At 39.5% G+C, this 24,746-nt stretch overlaps 1 gene segment (V, D, J or C); it reads left to right on the top strand.

Moving 5' to 3' along the window:
- Positions 1-24,255, top strand: part of LOC117062880 — a 239,923-nt gene extending 215,668 nt beyond the window's left edge. Inside the window, 2 exon segments of the V gene segment in view lie at positions 19,502-19,536; positions 23,727-24,255. Of these exon segments, the coding sequence occupies positions 19,502-19,536; positions 23,727-24,046 (355 nt within the window).
- The last annotated feature ends 491 nt before the right edge of the window (positions 24,256-24,746 follow it).

The following is a 24,746-nucleotide window of genomic DNA, read 5'->3' as shown; positions in this document are numbered from 1 at the left end:
CACTGTAACCTCCAACCCCCGGGCTCAGGCGATCCTCCTACCTCAGCTTCTCTAGTAGTTGAGCTTGATTTATTTTAAAATTTCATAAAATTTTGGCATTTCTTTCCGCAATATGGCCATGTGTGCTTTACTATAAAATATTTTCATCACAAAATTTACATTGTTGGAAATCCCCATAAAGTAGTTTGAGAAACACAACCCCAGAAAGCAGAACAGACTCAAATTATCCCTCATATCCCCCTTAGCCACAAATATAAAACAGTCCCTGGCTGGGCGTGTTGGCTCACATCTGTAATCCCAAGACTTTGGGAGGCCAAGGAGGGTGGATCACTTGAGGTCAGGAGTTCAAGACCAGCCTGGCCAAAATGGTGAAACCACATCCCTATTAAAAATACAAAATTATCCAGGAGTGGTGGCAGGCACTTGTAATCCCAGCTACTTGGGAGGCTGAGGCAGGATAATCACTTGAACCCAGGAGGAGGATGTTGCAGTGAGCCAAGATTGTGCCAATGCACTCCAGCCTGAGCAACAGAGCGAGAATTCCATCTTAAATAAATAAAATCCAGTAAAATAAAGCAGTCCCTATTGATGTCTCTTTATTCACTAAATAGACCCAGAATTGACTTAAATTCTGATTTTTTTTATCATGGATTTTTGCATTAATTTTGATTGCTTAAATATTGCATTAAAATATTCTTTATCTTCACTATTGAGTTTGGGGGACCTCCTTAAATTTTATGACCAAGGCAATGCCTCACTCTTCTCACCATAGTCTGGGCCACATATCAGGGGCTCCGATAGCAAGCAACATGACTGTTGAACAGCTAAGACTTCTCTCTTCACTGTGAAGACCAGATGGGCCCTGCAAACAGTGTAATCTGTACATGAAAATGCATGAGATTCCAACTACAACTAGGAACAAAAGACTGATGGTGAAATCCTGGGACTCCAAGCCCCAGTTTCCTGAAGGGAAAGAGCACCCCAGGTTCTGACCAGAGGCCAGAGTCATAATGAAAATGGAACATGAGCTTGACATGGAAGGGGTGGTAGCACCTGACTCAGAATGAAGAGGCTTTAGGTCCTGAAGGAAGAGCTCAATGCATTCAAAGATTAGAAGGGAGTTCCCAGTCAAAGGAGCAGGGAAGATAAGGCCCAATAAGAAACACAGTTAGACAGGAGGGAGGGGTCAAGGCAAGATCATACTGGAAACATCTAGAGAGCTCATAAAAGTCGCAGTGCCCAGTCCCCACATGGACCAGGCTCTTCAGAATCTCTAGACATCAATTTGGGCACCAGCAGTTTTCAATGTTCTCCAGGAGTTTCTATGCACAGTAGCTAAGGGTGAGAACCACAGATGTCGGCCTAGGGATCATAACAATGAGTTTCTAAGTGCAATAAGAAACTTTCAGAGAGTTTAAGTAGTGGAATAATTTGGTTTGTTTCTTGTTTGTGATTTTTAAATATCAGTCTGGTTACTGTGTGTAAGACAATAATCCAAAAACCTGTTGCTCATGAACCACGTATCTATAAATTTGCTTCCCCTGTAACTGGATCTAACCAACAAAAATTAGTACTTACCAAGAAATTACATGCCAAGGGATTATGCTAAGTAATTCATAAACATTATTTTATTTACTCCTCACAGCAAGTTTATAAGAGAAATGTTATTATTTCCACATTTCCGATGAGAAATTCGAGGCTTGGGGAAAGTTAAATAATTTACCTAATGTCACACCTAGTTCATAAGATGCAGAGTTAGGATTCTAATTCCGTGTCTAAGTTGATGCTCCATTGAACATACCACGCTTCCAACTAGGAAGAAACATGCTAGCCAAAGGATACCGTCGTCAAGTTTATAGGATGGTTAGATTTCTAGGCACAGATGAGTAAATCAACATGTTGGTTTGCAATAGTAGAATCTATCCAGCTCTGAAATTGCATCCAAGGGTTCATGAGCACACAAGCATAAATGTGTGCCCTCAGCTCTGCTAGCTTCATCAAGGTGAATACCTAGGAGGCCACCCTCTGAGACCACCAGATGGACAGCCCACCTGATTCCCAAGCCACATACCAGCTTTACCATCTGATGCTCTCTATTCACATTCAGCATTTACACAAGAAATAGTCATATGGATCCTTTTCCATAGACAGTACTGGGGAAATTGAATTGCCATATGTAGAGGAATGGAACTAGACCTCTATCTCTCACTAAATACAAAAGTTAACTCAAGACAGATGAAAGACTTACATATAAGACCTGTAACTACAAAAACACTAGAAGAAAACCTAAGGAAAATGCTTCTGGAATTGATCTAGGCAAAGAATTTGGGACTAAGATATCAAAAGCACAGGCAAAAAACCAAAAATAGACAAACAAGACTTAATTTAACTAGAAAGCTTCTGAACAGCAAGAGAAATAATCAATAGAGTGAACAATCTGCAGAATGCGTGAAAATATTTGCAAACTATGCATCCTACAGGGAACTAATGTCTAGAATTTATAAGGAACTCAAACAATTCAAGAACAACAACAACAAAATAACCCCACCAAAAAGTGGGCAAAGGACATGAATAGACATTTTTCAAAAGAAGGCATATGATATGGTTTGGCTCTGTGTCCCCACCCAAATCTCACCTTAAATTATGATAATCCCCACATATCATGGAAGGGACCCAGTGGGAGGTAATTGAATCATGAGGGCAGGTTTATCCCATGCTGTTCTCATGATACTGAATAAGTCCTATGAGATCTGATGATTTTATAAAGGGGAGTTCCCCTGCACACACTCTCTTGCCTGCCTCCATGTAAGATGTGCCTTTGCTTCTCCTTTGCCTTCTGCCATGATTGTGAGGCCTCCCCAGCCATGTGGAACTGAGTCAATTAAACCACTTTTTCTTTATAAATTACCTAATCTTGGGTATGTCTTTATTAGCAGCATAAGAACAGACTAAAACAGTATACAAATGGCCAGGAAGCATACAAAAAACAAAATGTTCAAATCACTAATCACTAGAGAATTGCAAGTTAAAACTACAAGGAGATATTATCTTACAGCAGTCAGAATGGCTATTAATAAAACATCAAAAAATAACATGTTGGCAAGGATGCAGAGAAAGGCAAATACTTATACACTATTAGTGGGAATGTAAATTAGTACAGCTTCTATGGAAAACCCTAGGGAGATTTCTCAAAGAACTAAAAATAGAACTACCATGTGATTTAGCATTGACACCACTGCGTATCTACCCAAAGGGAAATAAATTATTATATAAAAAAGATACCTGCACTCACATGTTTATTGCAGCCATATTCACAATGGCAAAGATACGGAATCAACCCAAGTGTCCATCAACAGATGATTGGATAAAGAAAACGTAGTGTGTGTGTGTGTGTGTGTGTGTGTGTGTGTATACATACCACAATGAAATACTGTTCAGCTATAAAGAAAGAATGAAATCATGTCTTTTGCAGCAATGTGGTTGGAACTGGAGGCCATTATTTTAAGTGGATAATTCAGAAACAGAAGGTCAAATGTCACATGTTCTCACTTATAAGTGGGAGCTAAATAATGTGTACACATGGACATAGAGTGTGGTGTGATAAACACTGGAGATTGAGATGGGTGGAAGGGTGGGAGGAGGTTGAGTGATGAGAAAATACTAAATGGATACAATGTACATGATTCAGGAGATAGATACACTAAAAGCCCAGACTTCACCACTACATGATATAGCTATGTAGCAAAATTGCACCTGTACCACTTAAATTTATACAAGTAAAAATAAAGTCATATGAATTCTGTTTTTTATTCTCTATGAAATTACTACTAAGAGTATTATCCAATGCAGATTCTATGCAATGCCTGCAATATTATCTTTTTAGCAGCTCCTATGCAATGCCCCAAAATAGAAATTGTCTTCAACTTTTATCCCAGGAAAACCTTCAGTCACACTTAGAAACTAGAATTTTTCCCCTAGATGAAAATTATGTAAGTTAACACATTATCTTCATTTAGTCAGTTTCCAAAAAGCTCAGAACCAGATTTTGTGATCAATCAAAAACTGGTTATTTTAAGTGAAGTTTACTGAGGTATAAATTACAATAAAAGCCACACTTTCATGTATATTTCTATAAGTTTTGGCAAATGCATAGCTCTGAAACCACAACCACATTCAAGATATAAGACAGGTCAATTATCCTTTAACATCCTTTTGTGCCCCTTCCTTCACCCCCAGCCTCTGGCAACCACTGATTTTTGTCTGATCCAATCGTTTGCCTCTTCCTGAATGTCATATAAATGGAGTCATGCAGTGTGAAGCCTTTTGAGTCTGACTTTGTTCACTTAGGAGAATACATTTGAGATTCATCCATGCTATTTCATATATCACTAGTTCACTGTCTTTTGTTGAGTAGTATTCCATTTTGTGGATATGCCACAGATCATTTATCTAGTTAACGATTTAAAGACATTAGGTCATTTTTAATTCTTGGCTGCTAAGAATAAAGTTACTGTAAGCTTTTCATTGCAGATTTTTGTGTGAACTCAGGATTTCATTTCGCCTGGGTAAATTCCTAGCTTTGGGACTGCTGAGTCATCTGGTAGGTGTATAAGAAACTGCCAAACTGTTTTCCAAAGTGGCTGTGCTATTTTGCACTCCCATCAGCAGTGTATGAGGGTTCCACTTGCTCGAGCCTAGTATTGTAACTTCATTATATACCTTCTTTGATGACATATCCTTTCAAATTTTTGGTCAAGTTTTTATTGGGGTGTTGTTACTATGGACTATGAGAGTTCTTTGTATATTCTGCATATGATTTCTTTCTCACATTTGTGTTTTATGAATATGTTCTCCCAATGTGTGGCACCTTTTATTTTCTTAATGTGCCATTTGAAAAGCAGAAGTTTAATTTTTATGATGTCCAAATTATCTTTTTCCTTTTCTTTTCTAGATCAAAATAGGGGTCGATTTTGATTACCACTGTTATTTTATCTCAATTTGAACTTCTATTTTTATTTTTATTTTTCTAATTTCATTGTAAATTTTTAATTAAACCCAAATATTTTAGGGGAAAGAGGCAAGATAGAAATAGTCTAACTTGGCCATAAATTTTAGAGTCATATTCTCTTGCCGAGAAAGGAAACTAGCTCTCTGACATTGATTGTCTAATTTCAGACTTCACTACTTTATAAGGATGCCCAAATTATAAGCTTTAAAAAAAAATCCAAACAGGGTTTCAGAAAGAATAATTTGTCCACAATGACACAAAAAATGATTCCGCTATAAGTTTGTCCAGCGACAGGGTCTATATTATTTTCTATATATCAAATTCTACAACTGGTTCTTAAAGCTATTGTACATAACCTAAGTTAAAATACAATGGTATTAGTTGATAAGACATTTTATCATCTATGAAATGTTGCCTGTTGTCATAGTTAGAAAATCTTTTAAAATATGGAGCTCTTTTCATAGATTGAACTATGCCAGTTAAAAGCTGGGTAAAAAGAATGACCGAATAATATTTATGTTTATCATATAAGGTTTTAAAGCAAATTCCAAGTAGATTTTGCAAATATGTATGTATGAAAATACTGATTTAAATTGCAGATAAGAGGAGACTTTGAGAAAGAGAGAAAGGTCAAATGATTTTATAATTGTAATAAGTTCATAGGTTTATGGGGATTTTATGTAGTTTTCTACCTAACTTCTTTATAAGACTTTAGTGAATCACTTAGAATTTTAAAAATAATTTATTATTACTCTGTACCTGTTCTTTACTCTGCAAATCTTACCATGCCCTTTTGTCTAAAAGCAATAAAATCTGACCTGTGTCATTGCTTTTGTTACTTAGCAAGCACAATGATCCATTAGGCCTGTGTAGGCTCATGGTTTATACAACACTGCCATCTGCTGACAGAGTGTCACAGTCACAGTCAGCAACGTGAAACCACTTTATTTTCATTTTCAATGTTTATAGAAATGTTCAACCATTTATGAATATACACAAATAGCATAACGAACCCTAAGCTTCACAAGTTAGCATTTTGCCAATCTTGTTTCAAATACTGCCCCCTAACCAATTACTGTTCTCTCACCCTCTCACACACAGACACTGGTAGTATTTTTCAGTCAGTCATTAATATATTGCCAACTGACAAGGACTTTTAAAAAATAACCACCATTAGGCCGGGCGCGGTGGCTCAAGCCTGTAATCCCAGCACTTTGGGAGGCCGAGACGGGAGGATCACGAGGTCAGGAGTTCGAGACCATCCTGGCTAACACGGTGAAACCCCGTCTCTACTAAAAAATACAAAAAAAGCTAGCCGGGCGAGGTGGCGGGCGCCTGTAGTCCCAGCTACTCGGGAGGCTGAGGCAGGAGAATGGCGTAAACCCGGGAGGCGGAGCTTGCCGTGAGCTGAGATCCGGCCACTGCACTCCAGCCTGGGCGACAGAGCGAGACTCCGTCTCAAAAAAAAAAAAAAAAAAAAAAATAACCACCATTCTATTATGATTTCTAGCATAATGGAGAGTGATTCCTTAATATCCAATACCCATTTCTTATTCAAATTTCCTTTATTGTCTTCAAACTGTTTTTACCCTAATTTTGCTTAAATCAAAGTCCACCTCCTGTTAAACATATGGTTAAGTTTTACCAAAACCTAATAAATAAATAAATAAATAAATATCTATATTTTTTCCAATTCCAGGGAATAGTGAAAGAGGGTAAATTCCATTTTTTTTGTTTGTTTGTTTGTTTTTGTTTTTGTTTTTGTTTTCTGAGACGGAGTCTTGCTCTGCCGCCCAGGCTGGAGTGCAGTGGCCGGACTGCAAGCTCCGCCTCCCGGGTTTACGCCATTCTCCTGCCTCAGCCTCCCGAGTAGCTGGGACTACAGGCGCCCGCCTCGACGCCTGGCTAGTTTTTTTTTTTGTATTTTTTAGTAGAGACGGGGTTTCACCGTATTAGCCAAGATGGTCTCGATCTCCTGACCTCGTGATCCGCCCGTCTCGGCCTCCCAAAGTGCTGGGATTACAGGCTTGAGCCACCGCGCCCAGCCAAATTCCATTATTTAGAAACATAAATCACATCATAGGGCTAGAATTATCTTGAAGTCAAAATTGAAGACTGAAAATGAAAAAGAAAGGTACAGACTAAAATTATTTTAAAACTTCAATGCAGAACTCTAAGAGAAAATATTAGAAAGGTGTACCAGTATTCATTATTCAGTATTCATCAGTATTCACTGAGCTACATGTAGTTGAAATCTAACTAGACGAACTTGATCAGATAAAGAGGTACATTTTTCTCACCAAGACTGACTCCGGAGGCAGGTGTTTCAGAACTAGACAGCTGCTGCAGGACCCATGTCCTTTCCCTACCTGCTTCTCCACTCTAGCTTGTGACTTTCGTCCTGCAAGATGGTGCTTCTGCCAAGTTCCAGACAGAAGAAGACAGAACACAAAGGATAAATAAGCGGGGTTGCCTCTGTCAATCAAGCAAAATTTTTCCAGAAATGCACAAGAGATTTCAGATTATGTCTCAACAGTCCTAACTGAAAAGGAGCTGAGGAATTAGATTTTTGACTGGGACACTGTTGCCCTGTAAAAAATTGGGATTCTGTTATAAAAGAATAAGAGGAGGGAGGAAAGATTGGAAACTTCTATGCAATAGCGAAAAAAATAAGCAACTCAATAAAAAAGTGGGCATACCTTAAGAACAGGCAATTCACAACAGATGAGACCCCAATAGCCGTGGTCAACCTCATGAGTGATCAGAAAACACAAATATGTATATTAAACCAAAAATAAAATACAATGTGTTGCCCATTTGACTGGAAAAAAAAATGAAAAAGCCTGATAATATCAAGTATTGGAGAGGATGTAGAGTGAGGAAACTCCATGGAGGAACTATCATTGCAAATGTGGGGATGTAAATTTAATGCATGGATTTGAGGCCAATTTGTAAATTGAAAAATGCACACACCCTGCAACCAAGAAGTACCCCCTTGCAATATTTTTGAAAAGACAAAAACGCTATGTAAACGGAATCATGCAATATGTGACCATTATACTCAGCATAATGCCCCTCAGATCCATTCAAGTCATGTGTATCAAGAGCTCACTATTTTATTTTTTATGTTTTTTAGAGACAGAGTCTCACTCTGTCACACAGGGTGGAGTGCAGTGGTGAGATCATAACTCACTGCAGCCTCGAACTCCTAGGCTTAAGCATCCTCCTGCCTCAGCCTCCCAAGTAGCTAGGACTACAGGCACGGGACACAACACACAGCTAAATTTTTATTTATTTTTTTAAGAGACATGGTCTCACTATGTTGCCCACGCTGGTCTCAAATTCCTAGGTCAAGCGATTCTCCCACCTCTACTTCACAAAGTGCTGGAATTATAGGTATGAACCACTGTGATCAACTCACTACTTTTTAATAGTAATATTTCATGGCATGGATGTACCACAGTTTGTCTTATCATTAATCTATTGTAGGACATTTTGGCTGATTCTAGTTTTTGTTAACACAAATAAAACAGCTATAAATATTTGTGTACTGTATATGTTTTTGTGCTGACATAAGTTTTCATTTTTCTGGGATAAGTTTTCATTTCTTTGGGCTTTTGCTGTATTCTTGATATTATAATATGTTGCATCTTCAGTTTTATTCTATTCAATATATAATTGTTTCTTTTCCTTGAAACCTCCCTTGGATTGTTTAGAAGTGTGTTGTTTTGTTTCCAAGGGTTTGGCATTTTCCCCATTATTTTTCTATTATTGATGTCCAGTTTGATTCCAGGTGGTCAGAGAACACACTCTGTGTGATTTCAATTCTATTGAATTTGTTGAGGTTTGTTACATGGCCCAGTATATGGCAATTTTAGTATATGTTCCATGGGCACTTGAATGTGAATTCTGCTGGTGCTGGTTGGAGTTTTCTAGCAATGTTGATTTATGATCTTACTCATTGATGGTGTTGTTGAGTTTGATGTGTTCTTATGATGGCAGCTTTAACATTCTTGTCAGATAATTCTAACATCTCTGTCATGTCAGTATTAGTGCCTCTTAATTGTCTCATTAAAGCTGAGATTTTCCTGGTTCCCCTGGTTCCTGGTGGGATGTGTGGTTTTCAGTTGAAATCTAGACTTTGGAGTATTGTGTTATGAGACTTTGTATCTCGTTTAAACTCATCTCAGCGGACTTCTTCTTTTGCCACTCAGGAAGGAGAAGTTAGGGTTTTTGTCATGGTGTATGAATGGAGCAGAGCAGTTACTGCCTAAGAATTGTTTTACTGGGCTTCCTCTTTCTTTCTCCTTTTACTAGAGAGAGCCAGCTTTTCTTAGGGCTTTTTGTCTGTCTGGGCATTTTGGTGTTTCTGGGTTGACAAACTTCTCCAGAACCAAGTCTGGAATGGATGAGGCAAAAAGAAACCCCGGGGAATGCACTGCTAGGTCGCTCCTTAGGTCCCAGTGTTCCTAACTGGTCTGCCTTCTTCTCTCCACCCTCCACAGTCTTCGTAAGTTTGCTTTAAGTGCAATGTCCAGGGTTTTTATTTTACTTGAGAGAAATAGGTAAAAATAATTCTACTCCATCTTTCAGGAAGCAAAAGCCCCCTTGTGTATTTTTTTAAACTTTCAAAAACAAAACAAAAAGCAGCTGCAACAATAAAGAAGCTAGTAACACCCTTGGTGGGAAATTCAAGCCCAAATACACATTTTAAGTTTGGCTAGCCAGTGAGAACATCAGAATAGTTCAAGTTTTAAACAAATTATATTTATGATTATGCATGTACTAAACCTGAAGTCCTCTTATATTTACTAAGTACCTATTTTGTCCTTGTTAGGAAGACACAATGCTATTCCCTGGGAAATGTGGCCTGGCAGCTGGACCTGAGCCAACGGCCACTAGAGCACAGAGCAAGGAGAGCAGTACCCTGCCCCAGCCACCCCTCAAGACAGGATCCTTTCTCTGGGAACTGTAGGTAACAATGAAAGAAGAAAGGAAAGGAAAGGGAAGGGAGAAGGGAGAAGGAGAAAGGAGGGAGGGAGGGAGGGAAAGAAAGGAAAGAGAGAGAGAGAAAGAAAGAAAGAAAGAAAGAAAGAAAGAAAGAAAGAAAGAAAGAAAGAAAGAAAGAAAGAAAGAAAAGAAAGAAAGAGAGAGAAGAGAAAGAAGGAAGGAAGAGAGAGAGAAGGAGGGAGGGAGGGAGGAAGGAAGGAAGGAAAAGAAAGGAAGAAAGGAAGAAAAAGAAAGAAAGAAAGAAAGAAAGAAAGAAAGAAAGAAAGAAAGAAAGAAAGAAGAAGGGGAAGGAAGGAAGGAGAAGGAAGGAGGAGGAAGGGAGGGAGGAAGGAAGGGAGGAAAGCAGGGAGGAAGGAAGGGAGGATCCTTTCTCTGGGAACTGTAGGTAATACTAAATCGTCCTGGAACACAACAATGAAAGAAGAAAGGAAAGGAAAGGGAAGGGAGAAGGGAGAAGGGAGAAAGGAGAAGGGAGAAGGAAGGAAGGAAAGAAAGAAGGAAGGAAGGAAAGAAGGAAGGAAGGAAAAGAAAGAAAGAAAGAAAAAGAAAGAGAAAGAAAAGAAAGAAAGAAAGACAGACAGACAGACAGAAAGAAAGAAAGAAAGAAAGAAAGAAGAAGGGGAAGGGAAGTGAAGGAGGAGGAAGGGAGGGAGGAAGGGAGGATCCTTTCTCTGGGAACTGTAACACTAAATCGTCCGGAACACAACAAGGAAGAAGAAAGGAAAGGAAAGGAAAGGGAGAAGGGAGAAGGAAGGAAGGAAGGAAGGAAGGAAGGAAGGAAGGAAGGAAGGAAGGAGAAGGAAGGAGGGAGGAAGGGAGGGAGGAAGGAAGGGAGGAAAGCAGGGAGGAAGGAAGGGAGGATCCTTTCTCTGGGAACTGTAGGTAATACTAAATCGTCCTGGAACACAACAATGAAAGAAGAAAGGAAAGGAAAGGGAAGGGAGAAGGGAGAAGGAGAAGGAGAAGGAGAAGGAAGGAAGGAAGGAAGAAAGAAGGAAGGAAGGAAAGAAGGAAGGAAGGAAAGAAAGAAAGAAAGAAAAAGAAAGAAAGAAAGAAAGAAAGAAAGAAAGAAAGAAAGAAAGACAGACAGACAGACAGACAGACAGACAGAAAGAAAGAAAGAAAGAAGAAAGAAGAAGGGGAAGGGAAGTGAAGGAGGAGGAAGGGAGGGAGGAAGGGAGGATCCTTTCTCTGGGAACTGTAACACTAAATCGTCCGGGAACACAACAAGGAAGAAGAAAGGAAAGGAAAGGGAAGGAGAAGGGAGAAGGAGAAAGGAGGGAGGGAGGAAGGAAGGAAGGAGAAGGAAGGAAGGAAGGAAAGAGAGAGAGAGAAAGAAAGAAAGGAAGGAAGGAAGGAAGGAAGGAAGGAGAAGGGAAAGAGAGAGGAAGGGAGGGAGGAAGGAAAGGAGGAAGGAAGGGAGGAAGGAAGGGAGGGAAGAAGGGAAGAAAGCAAGGAAGGAAGGAAGGAGGAAAAAAGAACAGCAATTACTTTTGCAACAACCTAATATAAGCTTTTAATAGTTAAATATTCTGTTCCATGCATTGTTGCTGAATACCTTATAAACAACAGGGCATCCTATGACCTGAATTTCCCAAGTTATGAGTTGAGGGTTTGAACTAGTTTTAAAAAACAAGGAGGCCAGGTGCGCTGGCTCACGCCTGTAATTTCTGCACTTTAGGAGGCCGAGGTAGGTGGATCATGAGGTCAGGAGTTTGAGACCAGCTTTACCAACATAGTGAAATCCCGTCTCTACTAAAAATACAAAAATTAGCCAGGCATGGTGATGCACACCTGTAATCTCAGCTACTCAGGAGTCTGAGGCAGGAGAATGGCCTCTGGGAGGCAGAGGTTGCGGTGAGCCAAGATCACGGCATTGCACTCCAGCCTGGGTGACAGAGGGAGACCGTCTCAAAAACAAAATTAAAAAAAAAAAAAGGAATCTAGAACAAGACATTAGAAGTATATGTACTTTTATTTTCGTCTGTGCTATCCGGTGCCTACTGCTATTTCTCTTCATATTTAACCTCCAACAGTGGCATTTTGCTCCCTCCAGACCACCTGATTGGAGCTTATGTGCTCTCACACAGTACCTCCAACCAGAGGGAGTCGAATGCCACAGAAAGGCATAAAAATCACCAGTAATTCTGCATTTATTTTACCTTGTGCCTTGATACAGAGTACTCAATAAATGCTCTCTGAATAATATTTAATAAATATGTGTATTTGGGATTGTATCATATTGCAGCTACCTGGATATATAATTTAATTAGAAATATAATAATTTTTGTGGCTCAATCAACAAATGACTTTTCTCTTTCTCTCTCTTTCTCTTTCTTCCCCTCTCTGTCTTTCTTCTCAGTTGATGTTGCTGGAGTTCAGTGTTGTGCAGATGGCAGTGACAAAGGCCATGGGCACATGAGATATAATAAAAGGTCCCTGAAGAAGGTGGAGAACCAGACATCTTATGAAATTTTCCAGAGTGGGTACTGGATATCTCCTGTCTAGCACCATGCTGGCCTCAGCCCAACGGGAATTTCCTTCCAGAGACAGAAGACAGTGACTGAGGTGGGGAGACAGATCGTAACACTGAGACTTACGTGGGGACATCAAACAGAAAAAAGGTGGAAAAAACAGAAAATTCTTTCTTCTGGACAGTCCTCTCTGTTCTACCTTTAACAAAATTCTCCCCCCAGTGGATGCTAGTGCACAACCCTATACATGCTATGTTTTTTCCTATACATACCTACCTATGATAAAATGTATTAATTAGTCACAGTAAGAGAGTAACAACAATAACTAGTAATAAAATAGAAGAATTCAGTAAAATAAGAGTTACTTGAGCACAAACACTAGGATATCATGACAGTCAATCTGATGACCAAGAGGGCTACTAAGCATCTAAATAGGAGGGTAAGTGTAGACAGCATGGAGATGCTGGACAAAGGGATGATTCAGTCCCAGGCTGGTATGGAGCGGAAGGGCATGAGATTTCATCACACTACCAAGGCACACAATTTAAAATGGGTACATTCTTATTTCTAGAATTTTCTATCTAATATTTTCAGACTACAGTTGCCTACAAGTAACTGAAACCCCAGAAAGTAAAACTGTGGATAAGGATGTACTACTGTACATCCTCCTTTGAGCCAGCCTTATCATTTGCTAGTATATACATATATACCTACATACATACATATACACATACATGCACACACCTATACGTGTACGTACACACACACACACACACGCCCATCTACTAATGTTGGAATAACTTTGCTAAATAAGATGCACAACTTGTTAATGTCCTACAGAGCAATAAAACCATAAGCACTGAGGTTATCTTTTCTACTAGATAAAAATCCATTATCATTTTCATAAAGTTTTCTTTACATTAACATCTAACTTTTTGCAATCTAGTTTTTACTCAATCATAAATAGAAAGCAAATGAACTGTTTGTCTAGTGAATCAAACATCCTCAAAAAGACACAAAGTCATCTTTTTGCTTTATTTTTATTTTTACATAGATTATTTAAAGTTTTAAATAACTTAACATTCACGGTAGTTTGTGACTGTGTATTTTGGCTTCGAGCTTCAAACTTATTTTGTATTTGATGTATCATGCTTGCCTCAATTTTTTATTCACTTCTCCTGAATTTTGCTGGGTTGGTTTATTATTTTTGTCTATTTCTTTTCCTTCTAGTGGTTCGGGAGGGTTTTTTTAATCCCATTACTGTTGAATGCCTGTTAACTTGGCCCCTTTTTCTTTCAATCTCTATTCCCACGGCCTGAAGCATGAGGGTCAAGCTGTCTGTAACCAGCAGAGAGATGACCCAGGTGTTATTCCACTCTCCACTGCCCACCTATACCATTCCCAGCCCCTGATAGCTCTGAAGTATGGCTTTTCTGGGGCTCTGTGGGGAAAACTAGAACTGGCTGCTTCAAGGACTCCTCCTGTTTTTGCAATGGAAAAAAACGTTTCTAGATTCCAGTTTCTCTATGAATTCAATGACATGGTTTAAATATCTGTAGTGTTCTTCAAAGTTTTTTCTTCTAATAGGACCTCTCATGATTCTCCAACCATGAAATAAATTCATTATCATTTTTATATTTCTTCTGTCATTGCAAAGGAGGTTTTGAAAGAGTGGAGGATACGCTAACGAACTCAAAAGTCCACATTATTCCTTGTTTCCATCTGTTGCTCATTTGTTGTTTCCACTGGCCTGTCCGCCTCCTATCCTCCCTCTTGGACTTGGAACTCTAGCCCTGGCCAGTGTAAGGAAAAGAAAGAGAGATCAGACTGTTACTGTGTCTATGTAGAAAAGGAAGACACAAGAAACTCCATTTTGATCTGTAGGCTGAACAACTGTTTTGCCTTGAGATTCTGTTAATCTGTAACTTTAGCCCCAACCTTGTGCTCACTTAAACATGTGTTGTATGGAATCAAGGTTTAAGGGATCTAGGGCTGTGCGGGATGTGCCTTGTTAACAATATGTTTACAGGCAGGACTGGCAAGACCTGACCGTCCCCCAGCCTGACACCCGTGAAGGGTCTGTGCTGAGGAGGATTAGTAAAAGAGGAAGGCCTCTTGTGGTTGAGATAAGAGGAAGGCCTCTGTCTCCTACATGCCCCTGGGAATAGAATGTCTCGGTGTAAAACCCAATTGTACATTCGTTCTATTCCAAGACAGGAGAAAACCGCTCTATGGCTGGAGGTGAGATATGCTGGCAGCAATGCTGTTCTGTTATTCTTTACTACACTGAGATGTTTGGGTGAGAGAAGCATAAATCTGGTCTACATGCACATCCAGGCATAATACCTTCCCTTGAACTTATTTGTGACACAGATTTCTTTGCTCACGTGTTTTCTTGCTGACCTTCTCCCCACTATCACCCTGTTCTCCTGCCGCATTCCTCTTGCTGAGACAGTGAAAGTAGTAATCAATAAATACTGAAGGAACTCAGACACCGGTGCCGGTGTGGGTCCTCTGTATGCCGAGCACGCCAGCCTGACCATAATAGTTGCCTATGATGAGTTTCCATGCCTTAATATGAGAAGAGAACATAGGGGCTGGGTGCCAAGTAGGTAGACAGGGAGGGCAGGGAACTCTAAGACAGAGCTTGAGGGGCTCATTCCTCTTGCAAAATGAAACAAAAACCACAGCACTGAATATGTAAATTTCGGTGGCTGAACCCCTCCTAGGATAATAAGCCCTGACACAATTGCTTCTATCTTCTCTTTCTCTCAAGGAAGTCAAAAAAACACCTGCAGCCCTACTGTCCCCTTGGAAACAAGATGAACATCTACATTTTCTAGAGTGGGACCAGAATATCTGTTCATATTTATGTCCCATGCATTTGCACATGGCCGGACGAAGGACTTTACTTCTGCCAGCACATCTGTCTTCAGATATGAGAGGGAACAGACACAACCTGGAAGCAGCAAAGAAGCAGCTCTTTCTCAAGTAACCTCCTCCGTCTCCCTCCTTCCTGGCTAATGGGGCAGCCTTGATCCTTGGGAATCCAGGACAGATATCCACTCGTGACAAACTAGCTGGAAGAATGACAACCAATCAGGTTCTAAGCACCACTGGATGTGAACCACAGAATTTCCCCCTCTCCTTGTGGAATATCAGCTTATGTCTGACAAAAAATGTAAAAATGAGAGTTACAATCTTAAGGAGGAGTCAAGCTAAAGCAAAAAGAATCACCTACTCTGGATTTCAGCGTGACTGCTGAGCTCAAATATATACAAAGAGAGAAAGAACCACAAACTTGAAGATGGATATCAGCTACAGACTTTCCTGAGTCAGGTAGGGAAACTACCATCCCTTAAACCTTGCAAAAGGCAAACTCATGCCATTGTGTCCCCTGACGTACTGGGTGATGTACTGTATGTTACTGATGTGAGGGGAACTTCCTAAATTAGCTAGAAAATTATGCCAAATAAAAAGCAAAAATGATAATTCTTGAAATGTTACACCTGAGGAACATTGCTAAAATAATTTATCAGTAGTTTTCAGGATGATTTATAGATGTGCATTGAAGTGTGTGCTTGTGCTCTCTCTCCTCTCTCTCTCTCTCTCTTTCTCTCCTTGCCTCCCTCCCTCCCTGCCTTTCCTTCCTCTCCCCTCCACAGCAGTTTTTTTTTTTTTTTCTGATAATCTAACTTTGCTGATTCAATGTAATGCAGCTTCAGTGATGAGTTAGTTGGAATGTTCCCCAAGAAATTCTGTTTCCAGCACTCTTATACATGAAATCCAAGAACCTCTCAGACTCTCTTACTGACACCTTGCCTTTCCTCAACAAATCAATCTTATCAATGTCCATCATGGATATTTTGTAGAATGGTAGATCCTGGCAGAGTCTCACAGATGCTTCTGAGATATTATTTGCTTTCAAAAAATGAACCACACACATCCTAGGGATCTCAGCCACTTTCCATGATTCATTTTATGTTACAGCAAACATTACAACAATCATTCCTATAGATCACCACTGCATGTGATCAATAAAGTAGTTTTGCCACAATGATACTTATGCTAATCGTCTTTTATTGGTTACAAATTCTGCTTTACAATAGTTATTAGGTTGCACTGTTCATATTAGATTTCCAATTAGTTCACTTAGGAACATGAGTCCCTTGAACAGCTCAGTCATCTTTTCCATTCCCATTTCTATCCCCTACATCTCTTTCATTTGCAGAAGACTATCTCCTACACTGAAACAGGAAAGCTTTTACCTTTTTGGCATGCTTGATTTAAAGATTGTAGAAAAGTATTTGACAAAGAAAACTCACGCATGTGTGTACATATCATTTAAAAATTTATGTTTAAGCATTGCACAGGAATATTCAGAATGCTACTAGGCAATATCAGAGTTTACTTTTTTTTCAAAATTAGTACAGTTTTATTATTTCTAAAAACTGTAAAATGAACATATTCACACAACCATACAGAAGAGTAGGAAGAGAAAGTGTCATTGTTCCTCCTCTGCAATCCCAGGAGATAACTACCAAGCACAATTTATGTGTCCTTTAAAAATCAGCCCATATTTATATACATATATAATCAATTTAGATGGGATCATGATATCTCACCACACATACTCCTCAGTGACCTGCATTTTCACAAACACCTTCCACATAACTATATAGAAGCCTACATCTTCCTCTTATTTTCTGGCTTTGTGCTACATTGTAAAGCTCTAATAGGAGTTTAATTAAACTCCTATTAATAAGGATTTCAGTTATTTTTCACTTTTTAAACAGTATTTCCATGCATAGTCTTATATATAAGTCTGGACACGCTTATCCCAGTCTAAGGAGCTCCTTTTACCTTTCCCAATCCCAGCACTCCCTGTCATGCTTGCTGCTTCCGTTGGGTGACTTTACTCCTGGAGTATAATCTATGTATAGTTCAGTTAAGTACATGGGTTCTGAGTTTAGGTCACAGCTCTGCCACTTACTGCCATATGCCAGTTCCTTGACCTCTCTGCCCTCAAGTTTTTGCACCTACAAAATAGGGGTAGTTCATAGAGTCTTGGGAATAATTAAATGTGATGATCCATGTACAATGTCTGGCACTTAAGTAAGTGCTCAATAAATGTCACCCTTTATGACTGGTATTGCTTGTATGTCTGCAGAGAAAATCATTTTATGTCCCCTTTAAAAAAGGACTGTGCCCTTCATCAGCTATTTTGCACATTTAAATTTCACTTGCCAATGTTAACTCTCCACCTCTATCTTGATCCCTCTCATTCCTCATCTTCTGGTGAGACCAACTGCTGATTCGGCTATTCAAGGCAACTAGCAAACCTGCCAGTGACAGAATCAAATAAACCTACCCTTAATCTTTAGAATTATAGTTATGTTTTGTGTTATAAAAGTTACTATCGTGGTAGTCAGTATTAGTCTCTGGTCTATGATAGCATCTCTGATCTATTATTGATTTGCAAATGTGTATTTTTTTTATTTATTCTGAAAATGTTTGTTAATCATTTACTAAGTAAAGATACTGGACTGAGCCTTCCAAATACAGGACAAATAAAACATCAAACAACTTATAATTTAGAAGGGTAGAAGAGAATCTGAAAGCAGGTAAAAATAATCAGGCACTCGGCCAGGCGCGGTGGCTCACACCTATAATCCCAGCACTTTGGGAGGCTGAGATGGGCGGATCACAAGGTCAGGAGATCGAGACCATCCTGGCTAACGTGGTGAAACCCTGTCTCTACTAAAAAAATACAAAAAAATCAGCCGGGCATGGTGGCGGGCAGGGTGGCAGGCGCCTGTAGTCCCAGCTACTGGGGAGGCTGAGACAGGAGAATGGCGTGAACCCAGGAGGTGGAGCTTGCAGTGAACCAAGATCGTGCCACTGCACTCCAGCCTGGGCGAGAGAGCGAGACTCCGTCTCAAAAAAATAAATAAATAAAAAATAAAAAATAAATAGGCACTCTAGGCCCAGTGACCTGTCTCTGTACTCTGTAAATTCAGGTCACCTGCTCAGGGATAATCTGAGAGAAAGTCTCTCTTCGGTTGAATCTTGAAAGACAATTAGCAGTTCACAAGCTAATCCAAGTGGACAAAGGTGATCCCAAGCAGAGCGAGTGCAAAAGCTGGAGGCCATAGAAAAACTGTAAGGAGTGTCGGGAGGTGGGAGTAATGTATGGAAGGGGTGGAGATGGAAGGTTAAGAGAGATACAAGACTGCAAAAATGGAGCTGGACTCAAAAGAAAACACTGCAAAGATCTTCAGTGTTGTTGATGAAATTTCTGTGGAAACACTATGAAACACTGGGACTCCATGGCAGCTCCAAAGATGGCATGCACCTGGTCCAGCTCAGTAAGAGCTGAGCTCTACCTGTGCTGTGACAACAGACACACCAACCAAGTAAAGTCTACTTTTCTACTCTGTTAATCTTCACTTTGGTTTAGTACACCATCCGTAGCTACATTTCAAAATGTACTTCAAAGTTATGAGCCTTAATTTGATATACATTTAGTCTACCTTTTTAAAAATAACATTGCAGCAAAGGAGAAGTTAAAATAGTAAGACAGCCTGTAATTATTACTCACTGAGAAGCTGATGATTTCCATAATTACACTAAATGAAGTTTATCCTTTGCAAAAGCCCCCCAGCCCACCCCAAAAGAAAGTACAAAAAACTGACCATTTTTTTCATTGCTTGTTTTTATTTGTAATTTACATTCAGTCTACTTTCTAAAAAATAAATAAATAATAAGCAGTCCAGATGTGGCAAGTTGCTAAAGAAAGGAACAATCAGGCCGTAGAAATAAATATATTCTCTTCTTGGATTTTAGATCTCACCTAAGAAAATAAACATATGCTATGTCAGAGAAGCCTCAGGACTTTGACACCTGCTCAAAAAGGGAGTTGAGCTTCAGCAGCTGACCCAGGGCTCTGTTCCCCTTTGGTGAGAAGGGTTTTTGTACAGCAAGACAATGGAGAGCTCTCACTGTGGTGGACATTCGGCCAAGGGACCAAGCTGGAAATCAAACGTGAGTAGAATTTAAACTTTGCTTCCTCGTTGTCTGTGTCTTCTGTTCCCTGTGTCTATGAAGTGATCTATAAGCTGACTCTGCAATCAGACTCTGACATCCTTCAGGGAAATATAAAGATAAGTCTGTAGTCAAACTCGAGAATTGAGTGTACATTTTCTTTGAAGAGCAAGCAAGATTCAGTCACTGGGTAAGAATAACTTGCCTAAGCAATAGCTTCAGAAATGTCCTGGGGAACGTAACATGTTCTGGACAGAGCCTTGGTCAATTGTCAGAAAGGGAGTTTTTGTATAGGAGGGAGGTTAAGAGGAACCATTGTGTGTACACTTTTGGCGAGGGGACCAAGGTGGAGATTAAACGTAAGTACTTTTTTCCACTGATTCTTCACTATTTCTGTCTAATTAGTTTACTTTGTGTTCCTTTGTGTGGATTTTCATTAGTTGGACGTCAGGGAACTAACAAACTTCATTCCCGGGCTAGGTACAGAGGAGGGGAAATTGTTCCACAGCAGGCTAGCTTGTGGCTAACTTTTAAGATTTCTAAATCAAAATAACTTCATTGGGGGAAGGAGGCTTGCTGACCTTTCAGGGAGGTTTTTGTAAAGGGAGAAGTTAGGACGAATCACTGTGATTCACTTTCGGCCCCGGAACCAAAGTGAATATCAAACGTAAGTACATGTGTCTCAATGATTTGTGAGATTTTGGTGCCATTGTATCATTTGTGCAAGTTTTGTGATATTTTGGTTAAACAAACCTGGTGACCCAGAAGTAAACAGCAGGACACCAGAAAATCAACTTAAAAAGCTGAGCAAATAGACAAATCATTGGGTTTGGGAGGAGAATAGGATTCATGGGGGAAATGGGAAAGAAATAGCTAGATTTTTCTCTGAACAAGCAGCCTATCTCATATGATGGGCTTCGAGGGAGGTTTTTGTTGAGGGAAAGGGTAAGATCCCTCACTGTGGCTCACTTTCGGCGGAGGGACCAAGGTGGAGATCAAACGTAAGTGCACTTTTGTAATGCTTTTTCTTATAAGGTTGTAAATTTGGGGAATTTTTATGTTTAAGATATTAGCTCAGGTCAATTCCAAAGAGTACCAGATTCTTTCAAAAAGTCAGATGAATAAGGGACCGAAAATTAGTTCATCTTAAGGGATAGCCAAGCGCTTGCCGGTTGAGTGAGGCATCTAAATTGCAAGATTTTCTCTGCATCAGTCAGGCTAGTGATATTAACAGTGAAAAGAGATTTTTGTTAAGGGGAAAGTAATTAAGTTAATACTGTGGATCACCTTCGGCCAAGGGACACGACTGGAGATTAAACGTAAGTAATTTTTCACTATTGCCTTCTGAAATTTGGGTCTCATTGCCAGTATTGACTTTTAGAGGCTTAAATAGGAGTTTTGTAAAGATGGGTAAATTAGGGCATTTAAGATATACCATGGGTTGCAAAAGTTAAACTCAGCTTCAAAAATGGATTTGGAGACAAAAAAATTAAATTGTTCTAAATTGAATGACACAAAGTAAAAAAAAAAAAAAAAAAAAAAGTGTAACTAAAAAGGAATCCTTGTATTTCTAAGGAGCAAAGTAAATTTATTTTTGTTCACTCTTGCCAAATATTGTATTGGCTGTTGCTGATTATGCATGATACAGAGAAGTGGAAAAATATATTTTTTAGTCTTTCTCCCTTTTGTTTGATAAATTACCTTTTCAGACAACTGTAAAAATCAATAGCATGCCCTAAAAAAATCAGGAAAAAGTGACAGGTACCTATTTGCTATGTAGAAGAGGCAGCTTACTTGAAAATCCGCAGCAATGTTGTTTTCAGAGTCTATAATAAGCAATAAACTCAAAAAGACACATTCTGTAGGAATAAGGGCTTCACAGATAGTGCTCATTTTTTAAAAATCCAATTTGTACATTAGACTAAACATGAAATTATCTCTTATTGCAATGGTGGAAAGGTGGTTATTCCCAAAAGCTCAATCTCAAAGAAATGTGTTTAAATGAAAAAAAGTAAATAATTGCATTTTTTAATGACCATGGGTCTATGAAAAAATAGGAAATATTTTAAAGAGTATGTTCTTTTATTACCCTCTGTTATTACTTGTCTACATTTTTAATCCGCCAAGAAGTCCGTGGCACCGCGAACTGTAGACAGAGCCGTGGTCTTTCTTGATTGAGCGGGTTTGGCGGCCTTGCCACTGCCCTCTTGGGGCAGCCGCCTTGCCACTAGCGGCCGTGGCCACCCCACGTCTGCCCGATTAATGCTGCTGTAGCCAAATTTCCTGATGCACAGTGATACAAATAATGCCATTAACGGAAAGGGAACAGAAACGTAACGGGCACTGAGCTGGGAAAACCAGGGAGAAGACTGATTTATTAGAGATTTCAGAAATAAAATTCACATTCATTATGATATCTCATTAGTGAAAATTTCCATTGGGGATTGTAAAGAATTTAAAGCTTTTTTTTTTTTCAGTGCTATTTAATTATTTCAATATCCTCTCATCAAATGTATTTAAATAACAAAAGCTCAATCAAAAAGAAATAAATATGTAATTCTTTCAGAGTAAAAATCACACCCGTAACTTGGCCACTGAGGGCTTGATCAATTCACTTTGAATTTGGCATTAAATACCATTAAGGAATATTAACTGATTTAAAAATAAGATATATTCGTGACCATGTTTCTAATTTTCAAAAATGTAGCCGCCGGTGTGTGATTATATTTCAGTTGTACAAAATATCTAAACCTACAGCAATGTGATTAATAAAAACTAAAATATATTTTCCAGTACCTTAATTCTGTGATAGGAAAATTTTAATCTGAGTATTTTAATTTCATACCTCTAAAATGGTTTAACGATTTGTCATTGTGTTGCTGTTGTTTACTCCAGTTGACTTCAAAAGTGATATTTAAGGAGGATTATTTTGTTCTGCAGCAACTTGATAGGACTGTTTTAGGGCCTTTTTAAAGCTCTATTAAAACTAACTTACAATGATTCAAAACTATCTAACTGTTTTAAACTATTTCAAAATGATTTTAGAGCCTTTTGAAAACTCTTTTAAACACTTTTTAAACTCTATTAAAAGCTAATAAGATATCTTGAAATAATTTTCATATCAAATACATTAATTGTTTAATGTTTAAATGTCAGAGGAAAAAGGTAAAGCTATCAAGAATTCACCCAGATAGGAGTATCTTCATAGCATGTTTTCCCTTGCTTATTTTCCAGTGATCACATTATTTTGCTACCATGGTTATTTTATACAATTATCTGAAAAAAATTAGTAATGAAGGTTAAAAGAGAAGAAAATATTAAACATAAAAGGTTCAGTCTTTCATGTTGAACTACTTGGTTAACAGCAAATTTAACTTTAAAAAAAAAAAAAAATCCTATTCCTGTTATCTGTTGACTTCTCCCGGCAAAAGATTCTTGTTTTTCATTTTAACTACTGCTCTCCCACCCGACGGCTGGAAATCCCCAGAGGGGGATTTCCAAGAGGCCACCTGGCAGTTGCTGAGGGTCAGAAGTGAAGCTAGCCACTTCCTCTTAAGCAGGTGGCCAAGATTACAGTTGACCTCTCCTGGTATGACTGAAAATTGCCGCATATGGTTACGAGGCCTTTGGGAGGGCTTAGAGAGTTGCTGGAACAGTCAGAAGGTGGAGGGGCTGACACCACTCAGGCACAGAGGCAGGGCTCAGGGCCCACTCTGCAGGGGGGTGTTAGCCCAGCCCAGCCAAAGTAACCCCCAGGAGCCTGCTGCATAGTCCTGGAAGAGGCACAGCGGAAATAAAAGCAGACAGAGGCTTTTCTTGACTCAGCCACTGCCTGGTCTTCTTCAGACCTGTTCTGAATTCTAAACTCTGAGGGGGTCAGATGACGTGGCCTCTCTTTTCCTAAAGCATTGAGTTTACTGCAAGGTCAGAAAAGCATGCAAAGGCCTCAGAACGGCTGCAAAGAGCTCCAACGAAACAATTTAGAACTTTATTAAGGAATAGGGGGAAGCTAGGAAGAAACTCAAACATCAAGTTTTTAAATACGCTTCTTGGCCTCCTTGCTATAATTATCCAGGATAAGCATGCTGTTTTCTGTCTGTCCCTAACATGCCCTGTGATTATCCGCAAGTAACACACCCAAGTGCAAAACTTTGTTACTTAAACACCATCCTGTTTGCTTCTTTCCTCAGGAGCTGTGGCTGCACCATCTGTCTTCATCTTCCCGCCATCTGATGATCAGGTGAAATCTGGAACTGTCTCTGTTGTGTGCCTGCTGAATAACTTCTATCCCAGAGAGGCCAGCGTAAAGTGGAAGGTGGATGATGTCGTCCAAACGGGTAACTCCCAGGAGAGTGTCACAGAGCAGGACAAGGACAACACCTACAGCCTCAGCAGCACCCTGACGCTGAGCAACACAGAGTACCAGAAACACAAAGTCTATGCCTGCGAAGTCACCCATCAGGGCCTGAGCTCGCCCCTCACCAAGAGCTTCAACAGGGGAGAGTGTTAGAGGGAGAAGTGCCCCAGGCCCCCTACTTGCTCCTCAGCCCCAGCCTCACCCCCTCCCATCCTTTGGCCTCTGGCCCTTTTCCCACAGGGGACCTACCCCTATTCCAGCCCTCGAGCTCATCTTTCACGTCCTCCTCCTCCTCCTCCTTGGCTTTAATTATGCTAATATTGGAGGAGAATTAATAAATAAAGTGAATCTTTGCACCTGTGGTTTCTCTCTCCTTCCTCATTTAATAATTATTATCTGTTGTTTTACCAACTACTCAATTTCTCTTATAAGGGACTAAATATGTAGTTGTCCTAAGGCGCATCAGCATTTATAAAAATCATCCTTCATTCTATTTTACCCCATCATCCTCTGCAAGACACTCCTCCCTCAAACCCACAAGCCTCCTGTCCTCACAGTCCCCTGGGCCGTGGTAGGAGAGACTTGCTTCCTTGTTTTCCCCTCCTCAGCAAGCCCTCATAGTCCTTTTTAAGGGTGGCAGTTCTTACAGTCACATATCCTTTGATCTAATTCAACCCACCCTGAGAATCTACCAAAGCAAATTTTTCAAAAGAAGAAACCTGCTATAAAGAGAATCATTCATTGCAACACGATATAAAATAACAACACAATAAAAGCAACCTAAATGAACAAACAATAGGGAAATGTTTAAGTTCATCATGGTACTTAGACTTAATGGAATGTCATGCCTTAT

The sequence above is a fragment of the Trachypithecus francoisi genome, unplaced genomic scaffold (assembly GCF_009764315.1).
Source record: "Trachypithecus francoisi isolate TF-2019V2 unplaced genomic scaffold, Tfra_2.0 Lachesis_group17, whole genome shotgun sequence".
Taxonomy (NCBI): domain Eukaryota; kingdom Metazoa; phylum Chordata; class Mammalia; order Primates; family Cercopithecidae; genus Trachypithecus; species Trachypithecus francoisi.
The sequence above is the reverse complement of the archived record's forward strand: the minus strand, read 5'-3'. Positions and strand labels throughout refer to the sequence as shown.